Source organism: Aspergillus aculeatus (assembly GCF_001890905.1).
Source record: "Aspergillus aculeatus ATCC 16872 unplaced genomic scaffold ASPACscaffold_13, whole genome shotgun sequence".
NCBI classification, from domain to species: Eukaryota; Fungi; Ascomycota; class Eurotiomycetes; order Eurotiales; family Aspergillaceae; genus Aspergillus; species Aspergillus aculeatus.
The window spans coordinates 208081-227263 of NW_017962988.1; the positions used below are offsets into that span (position 1 = coordinate 208081).

Genomic DNA, 19183 nt, shown 5'->3' on the forward strand with positions numbered 1-19183 from the left:
AGGAGAAAATTCTAAGTTCTTGACATACTCCCATTTCCTCCACACTCAAGCTCATCAGCTGCAGCGCCATTACCGCATCTCTGCAGCGTCGCGGCACCCTGCAGACCAGACCATTTGGTACATTAGAGGCAGGCCGTCAGAAACGATTAGGGATAGGCGATATAGAACAGTTAATGGGAGTGTTGCACCGCTCCACTAGAACATTGTCAGGACACTGACCTGGGCGTCGTTCGCTCCAAAGAATCTTGATTCCTGTCAACAAATTCTTAATTCCTTGGTAGTTGGTTGGACGGATGCTTTGAACTATCTGAGTCCTCAACTCGCTTGGTATATGGCCTCAGATCGCGTGGGTGGACTACTCAGGAACGCCGACAATAAACACCGTCATCACCGTCGTCGTCATCCCCTCATGATCAGCATCAGCTGAAGCCCTTACCTCCTGAAAGAAGCACAGCAACCTCGGTCCGAACCCTCACCACGCAGCATCAGCTGCATTAGCTGCATCTGCATCGCCCAACCCGCCGATCTCCCCTTCAGCCAGCCACCCTGCACAATGACGAACACACCCCTCTCTCTCAACCCACCAACCCCGACTCCACTAAGAATCCAACCAGCAGCTGACATATGACACGTCCCACCTTGCCTCTAGTGCCGTGTCACCCCGATCCGTGTCACATTGCACCGCAACCGCAACCTGCATGAACCGAGCTCACATCTGATACCTCCTGGGCGGCAGCTTGACGAAAACGATCTGGTTTCGCGAACGGGTCGAGATCGACCAATTGGGGAATAACCCCGGGCGGACGATCGGTGGGCAGGGTTGAGTTTGGTGGTTGTCGATTGAGTTTGTGTCAGGTACTGTGATATCGGGGTTAGGGTTGGGGATCGAGGGGGTGGGTAGGGTAGATGATCGTACCCAGCAGGTGCACTCTGTCCATTGACCACAACTTGGAAGCCTTTACGTCCACTGTCCTCAACCATGAGCCCAAAATGAAGCTACGAGTGGTTTACCTTGAAAGGAAGAAAAATCTATTATCGTAATCTATCCGAACTCCGGATCCAGACCCAACCGAACCACCAAAATATACAAAGTAAAGGAAAGCTAACCCATGACCTTCTCGAACAACCGTCCAGCAACATCACCCCGTCGCACCGCCTCGTAAATCACACTCACCCACGACCCGACCGTCTTCTTGTCTCGGCCGTCCAGCTCCGTGGCTCCAGGGGTCGGATGCTCCACGAACCCCTGGTGGAAGGGCACGCCCAGCTGCTCCCGGACGAGAGAGTACAGCGCTTTGGAGCCGGCGCCGAGCAGTTCCGCCGTGTGGGGGTTCTGCTTGAAGGTCGCGGCGGTGGTGGTGTAGACGTCGCCTAGCACGGCGATGGCCTGCGTCTTCCACGCGGTGATATCGCCCAGCGCGATCTGGGCGCTGCCGGCAGCGGCGACGCGGTCGACGATAATGGGCACAGCAGCCTGGACGGTCTGCGCGAAGCGATCCGGCAGGGAGACGCGGGTGGTCGTGCCCCAGCTGGTGGTCAGGGTGGCCAGGATGGTCTCGATCAGGGACTCGAGCTCATCGCCCGGCAGGCTGGAGAAGGAGGTGCGGATGAGCGCGTCGATGCGCGGGCGCGCCGTCTCGAGGAAGCGCAGATGCAGCGCCCGGAGGTCCAGCGCCTGGCACGCGATATACAGGTAGGCGGCGGACATGAGACTCACCAACTCGACGGCCTGCATCGTGTAGCGCGCGCTGATGAAGGCCAGCGAGTTGACCGCCTGGTTGCGCATCTCGGCTGTCTGAACGTGCGCGCTCACGGGGTGGGCCAGGTAGGCCAGCTCGGCCATGTAGGCCGCCATGCTGATGTCGACCCCCTTCATCGTGAAGGAGCACGAAGGGTCGTCCGCAACCAGATTGGTGGGCAGCCCGTTGTTGTAGTTCGGGTCCACCAGCTCGGTCGCCTGCGCGAACAGGATCTTGCCCAGCATCTGCAGCGAGAGCCGGGTTTTCTCCATCGCCGAGGTCACGGCCGCCGCCTGGAAGTTCGCGCCGCAGTAGATCTCGCTGTTGGCCGTGTCGACGAGCGGGTTGTCGCACGAGGAGTTGAGCTCGGTGGTCAGTTGCCGGTCGGCTAGGAGGAGGTCCTCGAGTTGGGGTCCCACCCACTGCGGAACGCTGCGCCACGCGTAGCGGTCCTGGATCAGGCCGGAGCGTTTGCGGTCTTTCTCGCGGTGGACGCCGACGGCGAGGCGGGACCCTTGCAGCAGGGCGAGGACGTTGCGCGCGCATTCGATCTGGCCTGGGTGCGGGCGGGTGGCGGAGATGAACGGGTGGAAGGACTCCGCCGTGCCCATCATGGCTTCCACGCCCATGGCACCGAGGGCCTGGGTGGTGATGGCGAGCTGGTGGGACTCGTGCAGCGCCAGACTGGCCAGCGCGGCGGAGCAGGCCGTGCCGTTGACCAGCCCCAGACCCTCCTTGGGGCCCATGACGCGGCGGGGGATGCCGGCGGCAGCGAGGGCGTCGCAGGCCGACATGATTTGGGGGGCAACAGAGGGGTCTGCGTTGGCAACTTGGACGTAGATGTCGGGGGAGCCCTCGACAGCACCGGCGATATAGGAGAGGGGCATCAGATCTCCCGAGGCAGAGACGGAGCCGCGGAGGGGGATGATAGGAGTGATGCGGTGGCGGAGGAGGTCCAGGAGACCCTCCAGCACGTTGAGTGTGACAGCGGAATGACCACGCGCGTTACTGTTGGCGCGCACGACGATGGAGGCACGCACCCAAGGACTGGGCATGGCCGTGGGCGAGGCCGTCGAGGCCAGGCCCCGCGCGTCGCCTGTGGTCTTGTCCGCCGCCGTGAGCACACCAGCCTGCGTCAGCTGCAGCAAGGCAGCTTGTAGAGCCGAGGCCTTGTCCGTGCGTGAGTCAGCACTACCACCAAAACCAGTGTTGACTCCTAGAATGGCGTTAGAAAGCTTAACTAAAAGCAGGATGGAGGAAAGGTACCGTAGACGCAGTAACCGTGGTCGAGGTGATCCATCAACACCCGCACACTGTCGGTGATGGCTTCGATCACGGTGGGGTCGGAGGACAGCTTGGGAAGACAGCCATGGCTGAGTAGAGGTCAGTCTGAAGGTCATCTGTAATGCAACGCATGGCTGGGCCAACATACTAGGCAACAGCAACAACAGAGGCAATATCCAAACTGTTGCCATCCAGCTCGACGGCCGGGTTGGTCCGCAGCTCTTGTAACCGCGACCAGGTGCGGTGGGCTGTGGCCAGATGTGTAGGCGCTTCAGGAATGTGAGGCATGATGGGAGTGTAGTACGACGAAAAAGATTATGAACAGAACAAGAGGAAATCAGAAAGCAAGGTGGCTAAGAAAGATGGAAAGTGCGTGAGGAAAAAAAGCAAAACAAAGCCCTGTCCGACCAGCAACACAGAACGAGCACCTCTCATCTTTATAGGCGCTGGTCACTGCAGTGCCAGCCACGAACTCCCTGCAATCCATGTCATCCACTGACGGCATCGATTTGTGCAGCATCCATCTCCTGTCGATCTCACCTCCTGCTCGTATTGCAATCTATTCCGATAAGCCTCGCTGCAGGCGCTGATTTGTCCAGCTGAGCAGGGATTCTGCACTCTCAGCACGCCACCACGTCTACCCTCTGTTTCACAGACCCATGCAGGGGCCGATCAGTGGAGGAGCGATGAACTATCCATTATGAAAATTCCCGTCAATATCCGGGTCTTCTAAGCGACCCCCAGCAGGCCCGGATATTTTGGACTGCAAAGCTTGCAAAGCGTGCGAGCAGGGCAGCTGGGAAAGCTCAGCTGGGGTGGGAACCCTGTCCGTGCCTCCCGTGCCGACCCAGCATGTTGGACTAATTGTCCCGATCGGAAAAGCCCAATCGAGTGAGTGCAGATCGCGAACCACATGGTGAAAGTTATTCCAGGATGATCGGTGGGGGGCAGTGGGTTCCGGCACGGCAGGGAAGCTCGTCGGTTGGTGCGATGCCCATCCCGATCCTATCCAAGATTGCCGGGTGGAGTCTTTTAGGGCACCTTCCGTCACGGCAGATGCAAGATATTCAAGATATTCAAGATATCCCAACAACAGAACAGGAACTGGTGGAGTTGCTGCTCCATGACGATATCCTTCCGTGATTTTTTGTTGTTTTAAACTAGTCTAGTCTCGGCTGTTTTCAGCTTTTTACTTTTGCGTTTTGTTGTTGGTAGTTCTGTTGGAGTTGTCTTTCTGTTTCCCCTCCTGCCAGTCAGTAGCATCATGGCGTCGCCTTTTCCTTCGATTGAGATACCCAATGTCGACCTCTGGACTTTGCTGTTCGAGAGGGCCGACCGTCCGTATGCTTTAGATAAAAGTGAGCGAAACATTTTTCTCGAGTATCACCAAAGTCGGTGCGACTTGCTAACTCTACTGCGACAGCACTCTTTTTGGATCCCCTCAGCGACCATACCCTCAGTTTCCGCCAAGTCCGACAGCGCTCCCTTGCCTTCACCGAGGGGATCCAGACGCAATGGAACTGGCAACCGGGAGAGGTGCTGATGGTGGTTGCGCCCAACTCGATTGCCCTTCCTGAAATCATCTATGGCACATTGGCCGCGGGCGGAGTGGTGTGTCCGGTGAATCCGCACTACCGCGCCGACGAGCTGCGCCATCCCCTGACGGACGCGCGCGTGAAAGCCGTGGTAACCACCCAGGCACAGGCGCCCGTGGTCTTCGAGGCTGCCGACCGCGCGGGCCTGTCGCGCGACCGGGTGTTGGTGCTGGATGCGTTATCGCCTACGCTGGCGGTCGACCACTGCGATTCTCCCGCGCGCGATCGCCCGCACCAACCCCCGATCGCATCCCCAGAAGACCTCGCGTTCCTGGTGTATTCCTCCGGAACAACCGGCTTGCCCAAGGGGGTGATGCTCTCGCACCGCAATCTGGTCGCCAACCTGGCGCAAAACGTGGCTATCGACGGGGCCAATCTGACGGCAGCCGACCGTGCGATTGCCGTGCTGCCGTTTTTCCATATCTACGGTACGTAGCCCTATCTCTGTGTCGGTCGAAACAACAACTCACGATGCACGCCAAAAAGGAATCACCTACCTCCTCAACCTCACCGTCTTCATCGGCATGAGCATCGCCGTCCTCCCGCGCTTTCAATTCGACCCCTTCTGCACCACCATCCAACGCCACCGCATCACCTACGCCTACGTGGTGCCACCCGTCGTGCTGGAGTTGGTCACCAACCCGCGCGTGGCGCAGTACGATCTGAGCTCGCTGCGCATGACCCTCTCCGCCGCCGCCCCGCTGGCCCTCGAGCTGATCCACGCTCTGCGCAAGAAGCTCGACATCCCGGTGCGCCAGGCCTACGGGATGAGCGAGTGTGCGCCTTGCACTCATCTACAGGTACATCCCTTTTCTTCCAGCCATCCTCATCCACAATTACTAACACTGGACAACTGGAATAGACCTTCGAAGAAGCCCTCACCCACCCCGGCTCCGTCGGCCGCCTCATGCCCAACATGACCGCCACCTTCGCCGCCGTCCCCGGCGAGGATGCCCCCACCCACGCACCAGGCACAAAGTCCCTCCCCGGAGAGTTATGGGTGACAGGCCCCAACGTGTTCAGGGGGTATCTGAACAACCCCAAAGCAGACGCGGAGTCGTTCTCCGACGACGCTCAGCGCTTCTACAAAACGGGAGACGTGGGCTACGTCGACGCAGACGGAAACCTGTTCATCACCGACCGCGTCAAGGAGCTGATCAAGTACAACGGGTTCCAGGTGGCGCCCGCGGAACTGGAGGGGATCATCTTGGGGTTCGAGGAGGTGGTGGCGGATGTGGCGGTGGTAGGGGTGGCTAGCGGCACGGCGGGGACGGAGTTGCCGCGGGCGTATGTTGTAGTTAAGGAGGGGGTGCTGGGGACTGCGGAGCTGGGGAGGAGGATTGAGGCGTATGTGAAAGAGAGGGTGGTTAGTTATAAGCAGTTACGGGGTGGGGTTAGGTTTGTGGATGCGATTCCTAGGAATCCGTCGGGGAAGATCTTGAGGCGTGAGGTGAAGCGGTTGCAGAGGGAGGCACGGTTGTAATTGTACTCGATGTCTTGCGCATGGTATCTTGGTAAAGTGCAGGGGCATATATGCAACGTGAGATATACTAGCGTGATATAGCATCTTGGGATTTGTTTGTTCCGATATTTGTTAACCTGTTCAACATCTGGTAACTCAAAGTACTCTGCTCGCTATGCATTCTCCCGCCCACCATCCACAACCATGCCTAAAACAGAGCACTGTCAGGAAGGTCTACATCCATCAATACCTGCAATCGCACGACCCCAAAGTGCTGTCGAGATTCCAGCAGCTGCGGTACGGACAAGCTTCAATCACTGGCGCGATGATGACAATACCAACATCGTTTATCGTCAGTCGCTTCATCTTCCTCTCATCAGATCGCAGCCCAAGAAGCAAGGTCCTAAGAGGGCCCAGGCACTGCCAGTATGGCTCGTAGCTCATCAGATCCCACTCCAGCTCCTTAGGCACATCGCGGGATAACGCGGGGCTCAGCTGCCTGAAGCTGCACCCCGCATACGGGCGCTCAGGCAACGAATACAGCGACTCCCCATCCTGGTGCAGCTTGGGGATCGTTGCTTTGATAACGTGCATGCACCGGTCCGAGCCGCGATAGGTGTCGGAAGTGGGGTCGGCGTCGATGACGGTTGGTGATAGTATGAGCCTGTCCCTCCAGGCGCTATCGTGCAATAGGGGACAATCGTGACGCAACGCCGCCTCGATATATCCCCGGAGAGGCTTGAGAAGGTCCCTGATTGAGCGCTCTCGGCATTCATTCATCAACGCTATTTCAGTACGTCAGCCAAGGCCATCCACGCAGTAGCTTGGCTGTTCAGAAGAGAGAGCCAGGAAGGATGACGATCTCTGCGACTAATGAAAAAGAAGTTTCTTACCGCACACATACTCAGGGAGACGAAGCGGACGAGCACTGATTCTATCTTCCGAATGCCCGATCACATACGCCGTGACCTGCTCGAAGACGTCCGTGTCCCAAAAGAACCACGCCACCCAGGCCCACTCCATAGCCGTGTCGAGGTTGACCCAGTACGGATCCTTTCTCAGGGCCAGTGCGATGCTGGTCTCCATGTCGGGCACTCGATCCCACCCACAGCCAGAGTAATCCAACACGGTGGCCAGGTCTATGAATTTGCTGAGCCGGTCATAGCGATCGGGAGCGATTGTCTCCCCGTGCAGGATGTACATCATGTCGATGAACGCAGTCTCGCCGTAGAGGGTACCGTCGATGGTGAGGTGGTCAGAGCCTGTAGCGCTGGGAGACTGCGCCTTCTGCCTGGCGTTGTTGGTGAGCATGCGGTTGAAGACCGGGGACGCATCCATCAGAACTGCCTTCGAGACGATGAGGGTGCTGGTGCGGGTCTCCGGAGGGGAGGAGGGAACGGGGCATTCGATGTGCAGGGCTATCTTGTCGGTGGCATCGGGGCTGATGTAGATGGTAGAGTCGGATTCTGCGGTGCTGTCCGCTGGGGGCATGACCTGCTCGGAGGATGCCATCTTCGTGCAGTGGTTGAGGGGAGGGTGGGAGGGAGATGGTTGTTTGGTGGACGAAGGATTGTGTTTCTTCTGTTGTGCAGAGGGTGAAGTATTTATTAGTACCACGATTGCGCAGTCGCATTTCCCAGGTCGGTGCCTAACGGCAGGGTGAATCGCTCTTGTCATGCTCTGAGAGGAGACGTGCGTGATGATTGGCCGGTGCTCTTGGTGGGATAAATCAAACACGCCTTTAAGAATTAAATTCTTGTCGTTGTCTACAGCTTTCTCTTGTGGTAGTTTCCAGTTGTGCTTGACAGCCAACGGGTAGGATTAGGGCTGTTCTTGATTTATTCATCCCGCACTTCGAGCTTGGCGATGGAAACGACTGCAAAGTAACATCTATTTCTTGTCTCGAGGACATCGATCAGTGCCAGGATCAACTACGCGAGGCTATCCGAGTGCGAGCTTATCGATATGAGCGCGACAGGCGATCAGCTGCCTGGCCAGCGAGGCATGACGCCTTTGTCGGCTTCTAGGTATATCAGGGGATCCCTGGAAATTTAAAATAGATATAGGGCGACATCCAATATAAAGTCAGCAGTTATGAGTACTCCCGAGGAGTGTTGAACTCTTCTATGCGGATTACGTGGGGAGAGTTCATGGTACCTATGATTTGCGACTCTCGTTTTCTGATATATCATTCTCCTGCATCATTACATCAAAAGGACTCCACTAAAAGAACAACCAAGCAGAGCAGATCAAAAGACAAAACCAGGAGTACACAAGACACAACCACGTATCAACACCAAGGGTAAAAAGAAGTTCCCAACAAAGTCATTGACACCTACCTAGCCATCACCTTCAAACATTCCTCCAAGGTAACCGGCTTGATATTCAGCTTGCGGACAAACTGAGACACCGACCCAGCATCACTATGGTCCACAGTCTGGTACATTCGCTCGATATGAATAATCCCCATATCCTGGCACTGGCGTCCTCGACATTCCATTCCGACGAGCTTAGCAAAGCTCAGACCAGAGAAGGGTGCAACCGGATATGCATCGCGAGTGGCCTGTCGGACATCGAAATCCAACAATCCGCTCAGCAGCGTCGCACATTCGCCGCAGAAGCCCCGGTGGACCCATTCTGCGGGTCTCTCGCTGTTGTAGTGCATCGGCAAGCGGCGGATGATTGGGATCAGGGCCTTCTTCCGGGCGGCGTTGAGCTTGTCTGCATGATAGTCGGTTAATGACATGAAGAAAGCCAGGAGCGGAGTCATACCCAGCACGACGGGATGGAACGGCAGACCCTCGCCCTCGATCAGGTCGCCCGCAAAGTACACCACGAGATTGCCGAAATCTCGGAAGTCGCTTGATCGACGGAGTTGCCAGCAGACCCACAGACACTTCATATATGTCTCATAGGAAGGACTCAGAGTCTTCTTGACCTCTTTTAGCCATGCACGCATGGCGCGTCGAAATTCTGCCAGGCACTGGTAGTAGTCGACTAGGAGCGCCACTTCGGTGATTGTGTCCACATCCAGACCCTTGGGCTCTGGTCGGCCATGCATTACTTGGAGAAAAATGAGAAAGGGCTGCAGATCCCACTTCTTGATCTCGAATCGGATGTGTCCTTCTGTTGCGAGGTCGATAGTCTCTTTCCAGAGGCCGCTGAGCATTTGTGTGAATACGGGCGATGACAGAGCGAGGTGTTTTTCAGATGCTTGTATCAGATACTTGTTGGGAGCTTGAGGGATTTCAGAGAGGGTGCGTTCGTCTTTGAGGATCTCTTTCTGCGAAAGTCTATCTGAGTTTCCGATTTTAACATTGGGTTCGCGAGGGCTTACCTTCAGGGCTAGAGCGATTATTGACGACGGGTTATCATCCTTAGGAATCAGTTCAGCTAGGTTGATGTAGGAACGCTGCGAGCTGCATGTTCGTGAGCGCGCTGAAGCACCTCCAAAGTTACCAGATTCGTGAGCTCCTTGATAAGTGGAGTCTGAGGGTGTGGATGGCTCTTCTGTCAGAACAAAGATAACCTTTCCCTCAGGATGGAAGGAGTAAATGTTTGTGTCAGACATGATGTACGACTGTACGATGCTGGGTTCAAAGGAATATGAATATTTAGGGAAGAACGCAATGGTACAGGAAAGTTGTTGTGTGTTGTGTTGATTCATTTCATTTCATTTCATTTCACTTCACTTCATTTCATCTTCATATGGATCACGTGCTGTCCCCGGGCGACTATGGATATGATTTTAGGTACACTGAGTGAATATCTTCCAAGTAGATCTTATCATGTTCGCCTTGGCTCGACCCCGCACACCCTTTTTCCTTTTGCAGACACTGTATGACAAGAACAAAATACAGAAACGACCTTATTTCAGAATATGGGTTACAAAGCTTGATGATGCCACAAACCAAGACCTTGCCGTAAGTTATTCGGAGTTGATATAGCTTCTGTGGGTGAAGGTCTTCAGTTTCACTTCCACCGCGAGATTGCGGATTTTGAGGAATCTCTGTAAATCATACTTGTTGTTGCCACACTCTCCGTCCTCATACTCAGGGTTCACGAAGGACTCGACTTCTTCGACCAGTCTCTTATACGATTCGCCGATATATGGAGCCTTCGGCCACATGGGGTCTTTGATGCTGGCATCATAAAGATTTCTCTGAAGGTACCCCAACATAATGGAACTGAAGTGAGAACAACATTCGCCAGCACCCTTCAAAAACTTTCTTTCCGCTCTTTTCAATTTTCTAATGGCTTTCGCAATGGCTTGCTCTCGGTTTCTCTTAATCCTCTCTGCTCAACCGTCAGTAATGTGATTATAACAGGAAAACAAAGCTTCACGGACCGATAATCCTCCCTGGCAAGGGCAGATTGTGAGAGTGCACCATCTCATAACTTGTCTCAACGGCGACAAGAGTATTTGCCTCAAACTCTTTGTTCATGTTCCACACCCATGCCACATATATCCACTCCATCACTTCCTTGCCGTTCTCGGAGGGACTTTCTGTCGCGGTGAGATTGTCGACCCACTGCAGGGCGAAGTACCGGGCGAGTGGTGCACACTGGCAGCGGTCCACTAGCAGTCCCAGGTCGACAAGAGTCGGGAGATCGATCACTTCGGGCAGCACAGACGCTTGACCGTGAATGATCCGCATCAATATCAGGATGGACTCAAGCCTCAAACCCTCGAAGTCGGGCAGGAACTCTCTGCTGCACCAGGGTTCGGTGCTGTCTTGTTCTCTTCCGGTGTAAACTTTTGCAAAGAATTGCGATGCTCGAATCAGGTGCTTGGTCGATACTCGGATACGATGCTCTTCCCCCTCCATTACATGGAAGAGTATCACATCTCCTTCCGGGTCGATGATGTGCGTGTTTCTCTCTGCCATAGTGGAAGGAAATACGTGGATGGGCTTGATGACTTTGATCTTGGGCCGAGGGTCGGGGGAGATGAAGATAGTGACAGAAGGAAAACGGTTGATTCCCTTGTGTCGGAGGTGATATTTCCTTTCTAAGACCCGTTGATGACTACTGCATCTATCAGATGAAGGCTTCTGGAAGCTGGATGATAGTCATGTGATAGGGCTCCGTTCCATGCCTCCCACATGTAGCGTCGAGTATGTCCATCTTCTTATTGCCTGAAGTTTCCGCCTAGCGAGCAACCTAGGCTCAAATCATCAGGCAACAAACAACGCCTGGGTTACAATCTGGCACATTTGCACTTCGTCCCTGATGTTCTTCAACTGACCAATTGTCATAGACGAAGCTGCCTGCCTCAAAAAGAGCCTAACATTCAGGACGAAGTATAAGCATTCGTCGCTAGGATAGTACTATATTCGCCTGGGTTTATAATAAATAGTAGCGTCTATATATTTACCTCTAATGGTTTCGACATAGAATCTTCAAGAGCCTTGAGTAAACTCATTAGTAGTCGACATCAATCACTTGTCAAGCTCCCAATATGCGATTCGTAAACCGGGCGATGGCTTTTGGGCCACGATGACCCAGAACTGCCCTGCAAGTCATCTTTGTTTTCTTGACAAGTACCTCCAAGGGGCACCGTATCTTCTTCCCAACGAACCCGCCATCCTGGCACCGTACATCTGCCACAGCGACCTCGATCTCGCAAACATTTTCGTGAACAACGGAGAGACTACCAGAATGATCGACTGGCAAGGCATATGGGGCACCCCGCTCATGCTCAGTGGACGGCAACCGAGCTTTATCCGCTTTGGGGGGGAACCGATTCTCACTCTTGCCCAAGATTTCGCCGAGCTCGGCAGCAAAGAACAGTCTGCGATTGAAGCCCAGATGAAACAGACTATCATTTGTAATCTCTATCAGACACGAGTGGCGGAAGAGGACCCCCTCCTCAATCGCGTTTTCTACCAGGAATTCGGCATGCTGCGGTATTGGCCCATTCAGTTTGTGGGCGATACATGGGCTGGTGATATCATTTTTCTGAGGGACAGTTTGATCCAAATCGAGAAGTGAGTTCACGCCGCTAATTTCCATGCCATGGTATTCCTGGTCTGTGTTGTTCGCTAACTAAAGCCTTTTCCAGGCACTGGGAAAAAATGGGCTTTGAGTTTTCAAGCCCCCTACATTTCGCAAAGGACGATCTTCGTGTCTACGATGAGGAAATCATCGGCTGGAACGATATACAGGTATTCTGGGACGCAATCTCTCATTTTGTGGCGGAGGATGGCTTCGTTCTTTCTGATATGTACGAAGAGTCTGTTCACATATTCAAGTACATGCGGAACCGGGCCTTGGAACGGGTCACGCGCAAGGTTAGAGAGGTTTGAGCATGCGACCCTGATGGCTGCGGATATCTAGCTCGGTGCAGTGACTGAGATGCAGGTTCTTGATATTCCACTCTCTTAGCTTGCTTTATATCGACCACCTACAAAGTGAAAGTTCTTGCTTGCTCTGCCGAGTGTTGCTACAATAATGACAGTCAAAAGGGGCTATATGGAACGATCCCTTGATTCCTTGTTAGTTGATATGTTGTACTGTACTTACTAAGTTTTCTATGTGGGCAACTTGCTTGGTGAGTTGCGTCGATCACGTGGCCGGATTACTCGGGAATGTTTGTACTACGCCTCAGTTGATTCATTGATCAATACACTGCTTTAAGCCTTCTCCATGCACACAGTCCGCTCTGCGAGGCTCTTCGCCGGCCGCAGATGGCCAACCGGGATGGCTGCGGCGCTCCAAATGTACAAGTTATACCACCCCCCTGGCAGGATATATTATGAGGTGATTATCACTCTAGTTTACCAGCATTCCCCCTTGGCTCTCTTCAAAAGTCTCGAGGCTGAACCTTGACGTGGAAGGCGGAGCTTGCAGCATCGTCTAGCCCAGATGCTACAACAGGGCACCCCGCTCAGCGGGCATGGACGCGCAGACACAGACATCAGCATCGCCGTCCTCGGCACAGTCTCCACCATTCTCTTTGATGGCATTCGTGCCACCATCACAAGAGTTCCGCGGATCTGAAATGACTTATCGACCGTAGCGTCTAGCTCTACTACCGTAGCCTGGGCCTCTTCTAGCAATCCGCCAGGGCCTGTACACGAGGGCCTTCATCTCCGCTACGCAAGGCATCCAGGTCGAGTATACCCTCTTTCGAATGCAACCCACTTTTATGCTTCTACGCTATCCAACATAGTGGATCAATAAGGAGCCAGATTTTGCAGGCTTTTACACCGCAATCCCTTGAAGCGCAAACAGAATCTATGGGATTGACAAGTTAGCCCCACCACGTGCCAAGCGTAAAGCAACATACCTTCTCTATATAGCGAACACCAACAAGAATTCCATCATCATCCAGGAATTCTTCTTCATCTCCGAATAGCTCGTTGTTCTTATCGAGACATGTCAGACATGACACGACAACCTCAGTGAAGATGTTTCCCATCAGACATGGCAATTTGGTTTCGGCCAGGTTAACGAGCATTTTCTTGATCTCGTAGGCCGCTCGTCGTTGATCCCTTTCTGCAATGAGCTTCTCAATTGATATTGAGGGTCCTGGAATAGGCTGGCCGTAATCTCCCGAGTACTCGACGAAGGAAGTCCAGAGTCCAATCTCCAACAAACAAACCCCAAGGCTGTATACATCATGCTGCATGATATATTCATCTTCGGGGTGTATTCCCTGGCGTCGTGGGTGACGGTAAAGGTTCCTCTCCCAAGCCTTGTCGCCACTCAAATAGGTCGGACCTTCCGCCAGTCGGAACTGATCGAAGCCAACCAGAAAAGGCGTACCCAGACGGTCTGAATGCGATATACAAAGGATGATATTCTCCGGGGTAATGCTTTTATGAACAAATGACGACGAGTGTAAGAACACGACCGATCGAGCCAGGGAATTTGCCAATTTCACACGCTCGTTCAGAGTATAGCTGCGCTCAGCACGTTTCGACAGAATATAGCGGAGACTAGCAATGGGATCTTGCTGCTGACTTTGTGGGATAGAAAAAAAAAGATCGAAGGTCTTTTCCGTCCTGAGTACGCCACGGCAGGACAGAAGGCCAAATGTATCCGGATCGACTTTGGAAAGGATGCGTGCTAGATCTCGAACGTCCTTGGTGCGGTGACGAAGATCGTTTTGTCGCCTGATCGGGATGCGGTCGACAACTACCACACCTTCATCGGTGCGAGCGAGCCATGAAGAAGACGAGGTAATCGCCGTGTAACGTCCGATGGCGAAATCCTTCCCCAGGAAGATCGAAGCGGAGCTCTCCCCGTCGTAAATTCGATGGGCTTCACGCAGATTTACCACTGTCGAAACGGCCTTGCTCTCCGCAGCCCTCTTCCCACTGAACTCTTGATCAATTGTCTGGACGGCCAGACGACTTAAGAAGAACCAGGATGGATCGAATGTTCTCTGCCATTGCTCCAATTCTTCGACAATGTGTTCGAGGGATTCCTTGGCGTAGACGGCGTATTTGACCCGTTTGGTGCGTGAAACCTTCAATAGAATCCGAGCCACGGAAGAGTCGATCCGCTCATCGAAAAGACCCTCAGCTCCTGAGTTCGCAGTCAGACTCTGAACGCTCTTGACTGCGGCCTTGAGCTTGCTGCGGAGGACTTGGAGCACCTGATATTGGTGGATCTGCAAAGCATTTGGGAGGGCCTCCCATACAGCTTGAAGTGCGGATAATTGTTGCTCAATCTTGATCCAATGACCCTGGATTCTTAGATTAGCTTCTTGCAATTCCCGCTCGGCTGAACGGTATGCTTCGCAGCGTGCGTACAAGTCCTTTCCGAGACTGATGTTATTAGCGTGATAGAGACGAAGGAGAAGAGGTTAACTTAGTGATTACAGTAATGAAATGAAAAGACTCACTGAATACATAACTGCACCATGGAAGCGACGGAAAGGGCAAATGAAGCCGGATCCATCTTGTGCAAGTCGTGAACGAAGGACTCAGTGAGCAAGGGAAGAAAACAAAAGGAAGAGCGAAGATCTTGGTTCTGTTGTGACCCCGCGCTGGTAAAAGAAACCCGTGATGCGACTCTTCCTATTGGATCGTCTCCCCGCAATCTCAAGTAGTCTCACTCCAGCCTCGTCCTTTCCAACTCACCTTCTTTTCCTCCCCATCTTCTGTGGCTCTTTCAGCTTCTTTCCTTTCTTTTGCGTGTATTGCCCCCCATGATTTGTCCTCCTGATCCCCTTCTTCTTGAGATCTCGATCCCAGAGTGCTATGGGTGCTAGGATGCCACCCGACGGACAGCGCCATGTCCATTTCGTCGTCGCAATATGCTGACTTGCTAAACATGGTGCAGGGAAATCCAGAACTTGCTGATAAGATCAAGACCTTGCGATTGGGTTTAGAAGCCGACGACCTGCTCGAGCACTTCAAATACGACGCCGTGATCGACCAGGACTGCACCACCCATACCGAATACGAGCGAGATGAGAGTCACGCTATCCACATCGTGAAGAGGAAATGGTACCGCCGCTCTGACCCCTTGGGTTGGGGATCATATGGCAAAGTCTGGCTGGAGAGTGATGAGACTGATGCACAACGTCGGGCCGTCAAGGTCGTGCAGAAGGATCTGATGGAACGGGATACCATCGACTATAAGAGGGAGATTCTCGCGCTGGCCAAGTTCTCGAAACCGCAGTACCAACAGCAGGAGGTCTTGGTCAACTTTCTCGGCTGGTTGGAGGATCCCTCGAGTCTATACCTTTACATGGAGTTCTTTCCACTGGGAGATCTCGAAGGCCACATATCAGAGTCTCTCCCCGAGGAGGAGGTCAAGGACATCACCACCAATCTCCTCAATGGCCTCCGTATCATCCACGCTGAACAATTCACCCACCGCGACCTCAAACCGGGCAATATCTTCGTGGCCCGAAAACCCCCGGCTGCCCGCTGGTGGGTCAAGATTGGCGACTTTGGCATCGCGAAGCGAGTGAACCATGAGAGAACAGCCCTTTACACTTCCATCGGTACTCCAAAGTACACTGCTCCGGAGGTGAGCGGAGATCTCGATATTGACGAACCAACATCGATCTATGACAACGCAGCCGACATGTGGTCCTTAGGCTGCGTGGTATTCAGGATCGCTACTCGGCAAGACCCATTTCCGACGCGTAGAGACGTGCGGAGGTTCTGTAACGGGCGAAAACCCTTCCCCGACGAACTACTTCAGGGGAGAATGGGTCTAGATGGGCTGGAATTTGCTAAGGCACTCATTTCTCCTTTACCCACCAAGCGCATATCTGCAGAGGCCGCTCTGGGGATGGCTTGGATTCAAAATCGCGATCGGAACACGCTCGCACCGGAGGATGACGAATTGGTTGGCGAATCGAGCGACGGAACTAAGCTAGGTCGAAGCACGCTGTCTATAGACTTTAAAAAGACCCCAAATGATGGAGTAACAACGATGAGCTTCGCAGCTGATTCCCAGCTGGGTCACCCAAGCTCTGGAACTGCGAAGGTTCCTTCTACTCCCAAGGGGGGAGTAACGATACCGAGCGGCAAAACCCATTCTCGGCCGACTCGCAGAAGACCGGAGGTGCCAGAGGCTCGTGCTGCTGAGCTTCCTTCACCAGAGCCCAGTCTCTCCGGTGTCGAGGACCACACAAGCGTCCTCAAGGCCCATGTGGTGCCAGAGAACCACACCTTGAAGTGAGTGTAAAATCTCTCGGGCCCTATGGCGCCGCGTCATGTCTGATGACTATTTGCTGCAGCATCATTGCCATCCATGGTATGGAAAACACGGCAGACGGAGCCTGGGCTCACATCAATGGCGGGGCTGAAGTCAACTGGCTTACACATCCCGACATGCTTCCGAAAGCCATGCCCACGGCCAGGATATACACATTTGAGTGGAGCGCGTCTTCCGATAGCGAAAGCATAAGCGAGCTGCTAGAGCGCCGTGGGTTTGAGCTCAGGCATAGGTGGCAGGAGGTGCTGACTCGGACGCCAAAACCCACTGTTGTCATTGCTTGTGACTTTGGTGGGCTAGTACTGGCCAGGGTCAGGAAACTCCCATCCAAGATCCCGAGCCCTAGGGCAGGAGGCTGGCCGTGCTAACCCTTGTCACTTCACAGGCTCTCGCCCAAGCCGAAGACAGGCGCGACGCACAAGCATGGCTACTGGACTCCCTACGAGGCCTGGTCTTCCTCGGGACTCCGTTCCGCGGGACCGATGCCAGCGGCCAAAAGCGATGGCGTGCCTACCTCTTTTACATCGTGCACATGGGTCAAACGAAGAATAATTTATCAATCGCCGAGACGACGAGCCGCTGGCGACTGGTCAGCATTCTGGACACTACTCACACGCCCTTTCTCAAACAAACCTGCCAAGGCTTGGAGAGGGCAATCGCCAACCACAGCCGCAGGATCCCCGCCGTATGTTACTACGAGACCCACGACACCAAGTTCAAACGGGGCTTTCTGTTCATGCGGCCGGCCAAGACGGGCGTGCTAGTCGAATCCAACGAAGCCTGGCCCGGCATTACCTCCGTCCACCAGGCGGGCCTACACACTGATCACCGCGGGTTGAATAAATTTGCCGGCCCACATGATCTTAGCTATCGCAAGCTACGAGATCAGATTCTCGCTTTTGTGGGTGGTACCGTGCCGCGAACTACGCCCTCCGAATGTAAAGTGTTCCCCTCATTTGCTTTGCTTCGGTGCATACTGGCCGGCTCAAGTGATTATTTGCTAACATGTCAACAGGGGACTATGATGCCGCCCATATGGAGAAGTATGCGACTCGGTAGCGGCCTGGAGATAGTCATAACTATGAGGGACTTTGAGTTGTGGTGACTTCCAAGTCTACCGGAGGTATCAATGTCGCGAACGCGGAATGGGTTTTCATTGGGTTTTTCACCGACCCTCTACCTTACAATCCATGGTCCCTCCGCAGAATATGACCCGATTTTTGGGAACCCCTTGTATTTGGTAAATCAAGTATATAAATGTGATCCTGCGCGCCGACGGGCTTCGGTCGCCCTAAAAGCCCCACTCATGACATAAAAGTATCCTGAAACTCAACAAGATCCGATATGGTGTAGTGGCTAACATCGCCGTCTCTCACACGGCAGCCGGGGGTTCGATTCCCCCTATCGGAGCTCAAATTCTTTTTTTTTGTGTTGTCTTATCTATATCTCGCCTCCATACTCTGGCTCTAACTGTCTTCGCCTTTCTTTTTTTTTTCTCTTCTTCTTTTCTTTTCACACATCTTTTCTCACTCATAGAGAAGAAAATTAAGGTTTGTCGCAATATCCGAATAACTATCGGCGCCGGGAGGCACTCCCGGTCCGCGGGCTGTGTCGGGTAGCACCGTGCCCTTGTGGGAGCCTCCACTTCACGGATTCACTGTCTCTGCATTCCTGATATCGGAGTATTGGGACTCAATCTCTCTCCTGTCATTCGCTGTTTATTGACATCTTTTAGAATCAAAACTTAGCTTGAGGATTTGAAGCTCTGCAAGGGGGTTAGTTGGGTACACGACTCGCCGAGAAACACTCCCGAGAGACGGCGGAAATAGATAAGGAAATGGGAAATTGGGAAATCAGCAACGCGAACCGTTTAGCGTTGTAGAGATCGTATTTTTTTTATAAGGCGCAGACAGTTCGAAGGGGAGATACCTACCCCGTAGTTCGGTGGTTTTGCATCGGTGTAGAAGATCATTATTATGTACCGGTAATATGATATCGTGAGTACCGGAAATTTCCCCTCGGTCAAGTTGAACCCCCCGAATATAGACTAGATTATCTAGGTTTAGGTGGGGGCGTCAAACACCATATTCTCTTGATTTACGTATAGTACCCAGTACAAGACCCTGCGCCGGAGAAATATATCTTTCATACTCGATGGCATTTCGCCCAATTTATCCCAACCCTCAGGCTGCATCCTCCTCATTCCATCCAACAGGGACAAACATAAATCACTTGCTGCAAATTTGTAGCAAAGGCAGGGTTTCGCCTGCTAAGGGCCTTACATCTGGTAAATATAAACAGAAAACTGACATAGACCTAATCGAGGACCTGGGAAGGTTAAGGTTCCCCCTGGGCGGGATATGGTTGAACCCCCGACAACCCCGATCGCCGACCCGCCGGGAAACCCGCCGAGGGGG

General features: G+C 53.6%; 8 protein-coding genes and 1 non-coding gene across 9 annotated transcripts; 4 read left to right on the plus strand and 5 right to left on the minus strand.

Moving 5' to 3' along the window:
* Window positions 1-1033: 1033 nt before the first annotated feature.
* ASPACDRAFT_1872718 (aromatic amino acid ammonia-lyase) lies at window positions 1034-3405 on the minus strand. The gene is made up of 3 exons (XM_020198005.1): window positions 3172-3405; window positions 3006-3112; window positions 1034-2955 (listed from the first exon to the last, which is right to left on the minus strand). Exons 1-3 carry the CDS (start codon window positions 3309-3311, stop codon window positions 1103-1105), a joined length of 2100 nt encoding a protein of 699 aa, XP_020053797.1. The 5' UTR covers window positions 3312-3405; the 3' UTR covers window positions 1034-1102.
* A 709-nt stretch (window positions 3406-4114) lies between these two features.
* Window positions 4115-6284, plus strand: ASPACDRAFT_1882169 (uncharacterized protein). The gene is made up of 4 exons (XM_020198276.1): window positions 4115-4381; window positions 4447-5046; window positions 5105-5418; window positions 5481-6284. Exons 1-4 carry the CDS (start codon window positions 4288-4290, stop codon window positions 6099-6101), a joined length of 1629 nt encoding a protein of 542 aa, XP_020053798.1. The 5' UTR covers window positions 4115-4287; the 3' UTR covers window positions 6102-6284.
* A 39-nt stretch (window positions 6285-6323) lies between these two features.
* ASPACDRAFT_1858241 (uncharacterized protein) lies at window positions 6324-7592 on the minus strand (the record flags this gene model as incomplete). Its single annotated transcript, XM_020197592.1, has 2 exons — window positions 6324-6865; window positions 6974-7592. The coding sequence occupies 2 exons, from the start codon at window positions 7590-7592 to the stop codon at window positions 6324-6326; spliced, it is 1161 nt and encodes a 386-aa protein (XP_020053799.1).
* An 823-nt stretch (window positions 7593-8415) lies between these two features.
* ASPACDRAFT_62478 (uncharacterized protein) lies at window positions 8416-9651 on the minus strand (the record flags this gene model as incomplete). Its single annotated transcript, XM_020203791.1, has 2 exons — window positions 8416-9363; window positions 9418-9651. The coding sequence occupies 2 exons, from the start codon at window positions 9649-9651 to the stop codon at window positions 8416-8418; spliced, it is 1182 nt and encodes a 393-aa protein (XP_020053800.1).
* Window positions 9652-10008: 357 nt separating this feature from the next.
* ASPACDRAFT_45551 (uncharacterized protein) lies at window positions 10009-10969 on the minus strand (the record flags this gene model as incomplete). Its single annotated transcript, XM_020201625.1, has 2 exons — window positions 10009-10376; window positions 10429-10969. The coding sequence occupies 2 exons, from the start codon at window positions 10967-10969 to the stop codon at window positions 10009-10011; spliced, it is 909 nt and encodes a 302-aa protein (XP_020053801.1).
* Window positions 10970-11579: 610 nt separating this feature from the next.
* On the plus strand, window positions 11580-12388 carry ASPACDRAFT_62479 (uncharacterized protein; the record flags this gene model as incomplete). Its single annotated transcript, XM_020203792.1, has 2 exons — window positions 11580-12070; window positions 12145-12388. 2 exons carry the CDS (start codon window positions 11580-11582, stop codon window positions 12386-12388), a joined length of 735 nt encoding a protein of 244 aa, XP_020053802.1.
* Window positions 12389-13335: 947 nt separating this feature from the next.
* Window positions 13336-14990, minus strand: ASPACDRAFT_32250 (uncharacterized protein; the record flags this gene model as incomplete). Its single annotated transcript, XM_020199867.1, has 2 exons — window positions 13336-14857; window positions 14935-14990. The coding sequence occupies 2 exons, from the start codon at window positions 14988-14990 to the stop codon at window positions 13336-13338; spliced, it is 1578 nt and encodes a 525-aa protein (XP_020053803.1).
* A 191-nt stretch (window positions 14991-15181) lies between these two features.
* Window positions 15182-18092, plus strand: ASPACDRAFT_123332 (serine/threonine-protein kinase). Its single transcript, XM_020196618.1, has 4 exons — window positions 15182-16726; window positions 16789-17077; window positions 17152-17704; window positions 17782-18092. The coding sequence occupies exons 1-4, from the start codon at window positions 15366-15368 to the stop codon at window positions 17823-17825; spliced, it is 2247 nt and encodes a 748-aa protein (XP_020053804.1). The 5' UTR covers window positions 15182-15365; the 3' UTR covers window positions 17826-18092.
* Window positions 18093-18104: 12 nt separating this feature from the next.
* ASPACDRAFT_t237 lies at window positions 18105-18176 on the plus strand. The gene has a single exon. It is a non-coding gene; the product is annotated as a tRNA-Glu (tRNA).
* Window positions 18177-19183: the final 1007 nt, after the last annotated feature.

Excerpts from the sequence above, each read along its gene's own strand:
- ASPACDRAFT_1872718 (XM_020198005.1), bottom strand. The coding sequence starts at position 3,311 with ATGCCTCACATTCCTGAAGCGCCTACACATCTGGCCACAGCCCACCGC. Across the intron at positions 3,113-3,171 it reads TCTGTTGTTGCTGTTGCCTA|CCATGGCTGTCTTCCCAAGC; the intron begins GTATGTTGGCCC and ends ACCTCTACTCAG. Across the intron at positions 2,956-3,005 it reads CCACGGTTACTGCGTCTACG|GAGTCAACACTGGTTTTGGT; the intron begins GTACCTTTCCTC and ends ACGCCATTCTAG.
- ASPACDRAFT_1882169 (XM_020198276.1), top strand. The coding sequence starts at position 4,288 with ATGGCGTCGCCTTTTCCTTCGATTGAGATACCCAATGTCGACCTCTGG. Across the intron at positions 4,382-4,446 it reads TCCGTATGCTTTAGATAAAA|CACTCTTTTTGGATCCCCTC; the intron begins GTGAGCGAAACA and ends CTACTGCGACAG. Across the intron at positions 5,419-5,480 it reads CGCCTTGCACTCATCTACAG|ACCTTCGAAGAAGCCCTCAC; the intron begins GTACATCCCTTT and ends CAACTGGAATAG.
- ASPACDRAFT_123332 (XM_020196618.1), top strand. The coding sequence starts at position 15,366 with ATGGTGCAGGGAAATCCAGAACTTGCTGATAAGATCAAGACCTTGCGA. Across the intron at positions 16,727-16,788 it reads CCAGAGAACCACACCTTGAA|CATCATTGCCATCCATGGTA; the intron begins GTGAGTGTAAAA and ends TATTTGCTGCAG. Across the intron at positions 17,705-17,781 it reads GCGAACTACGCCCTCCGAAT|GGGACTATGATGCCGCCCAT; the intron begins GTAAAGTGTTCC and ends ACATGTCAACAG.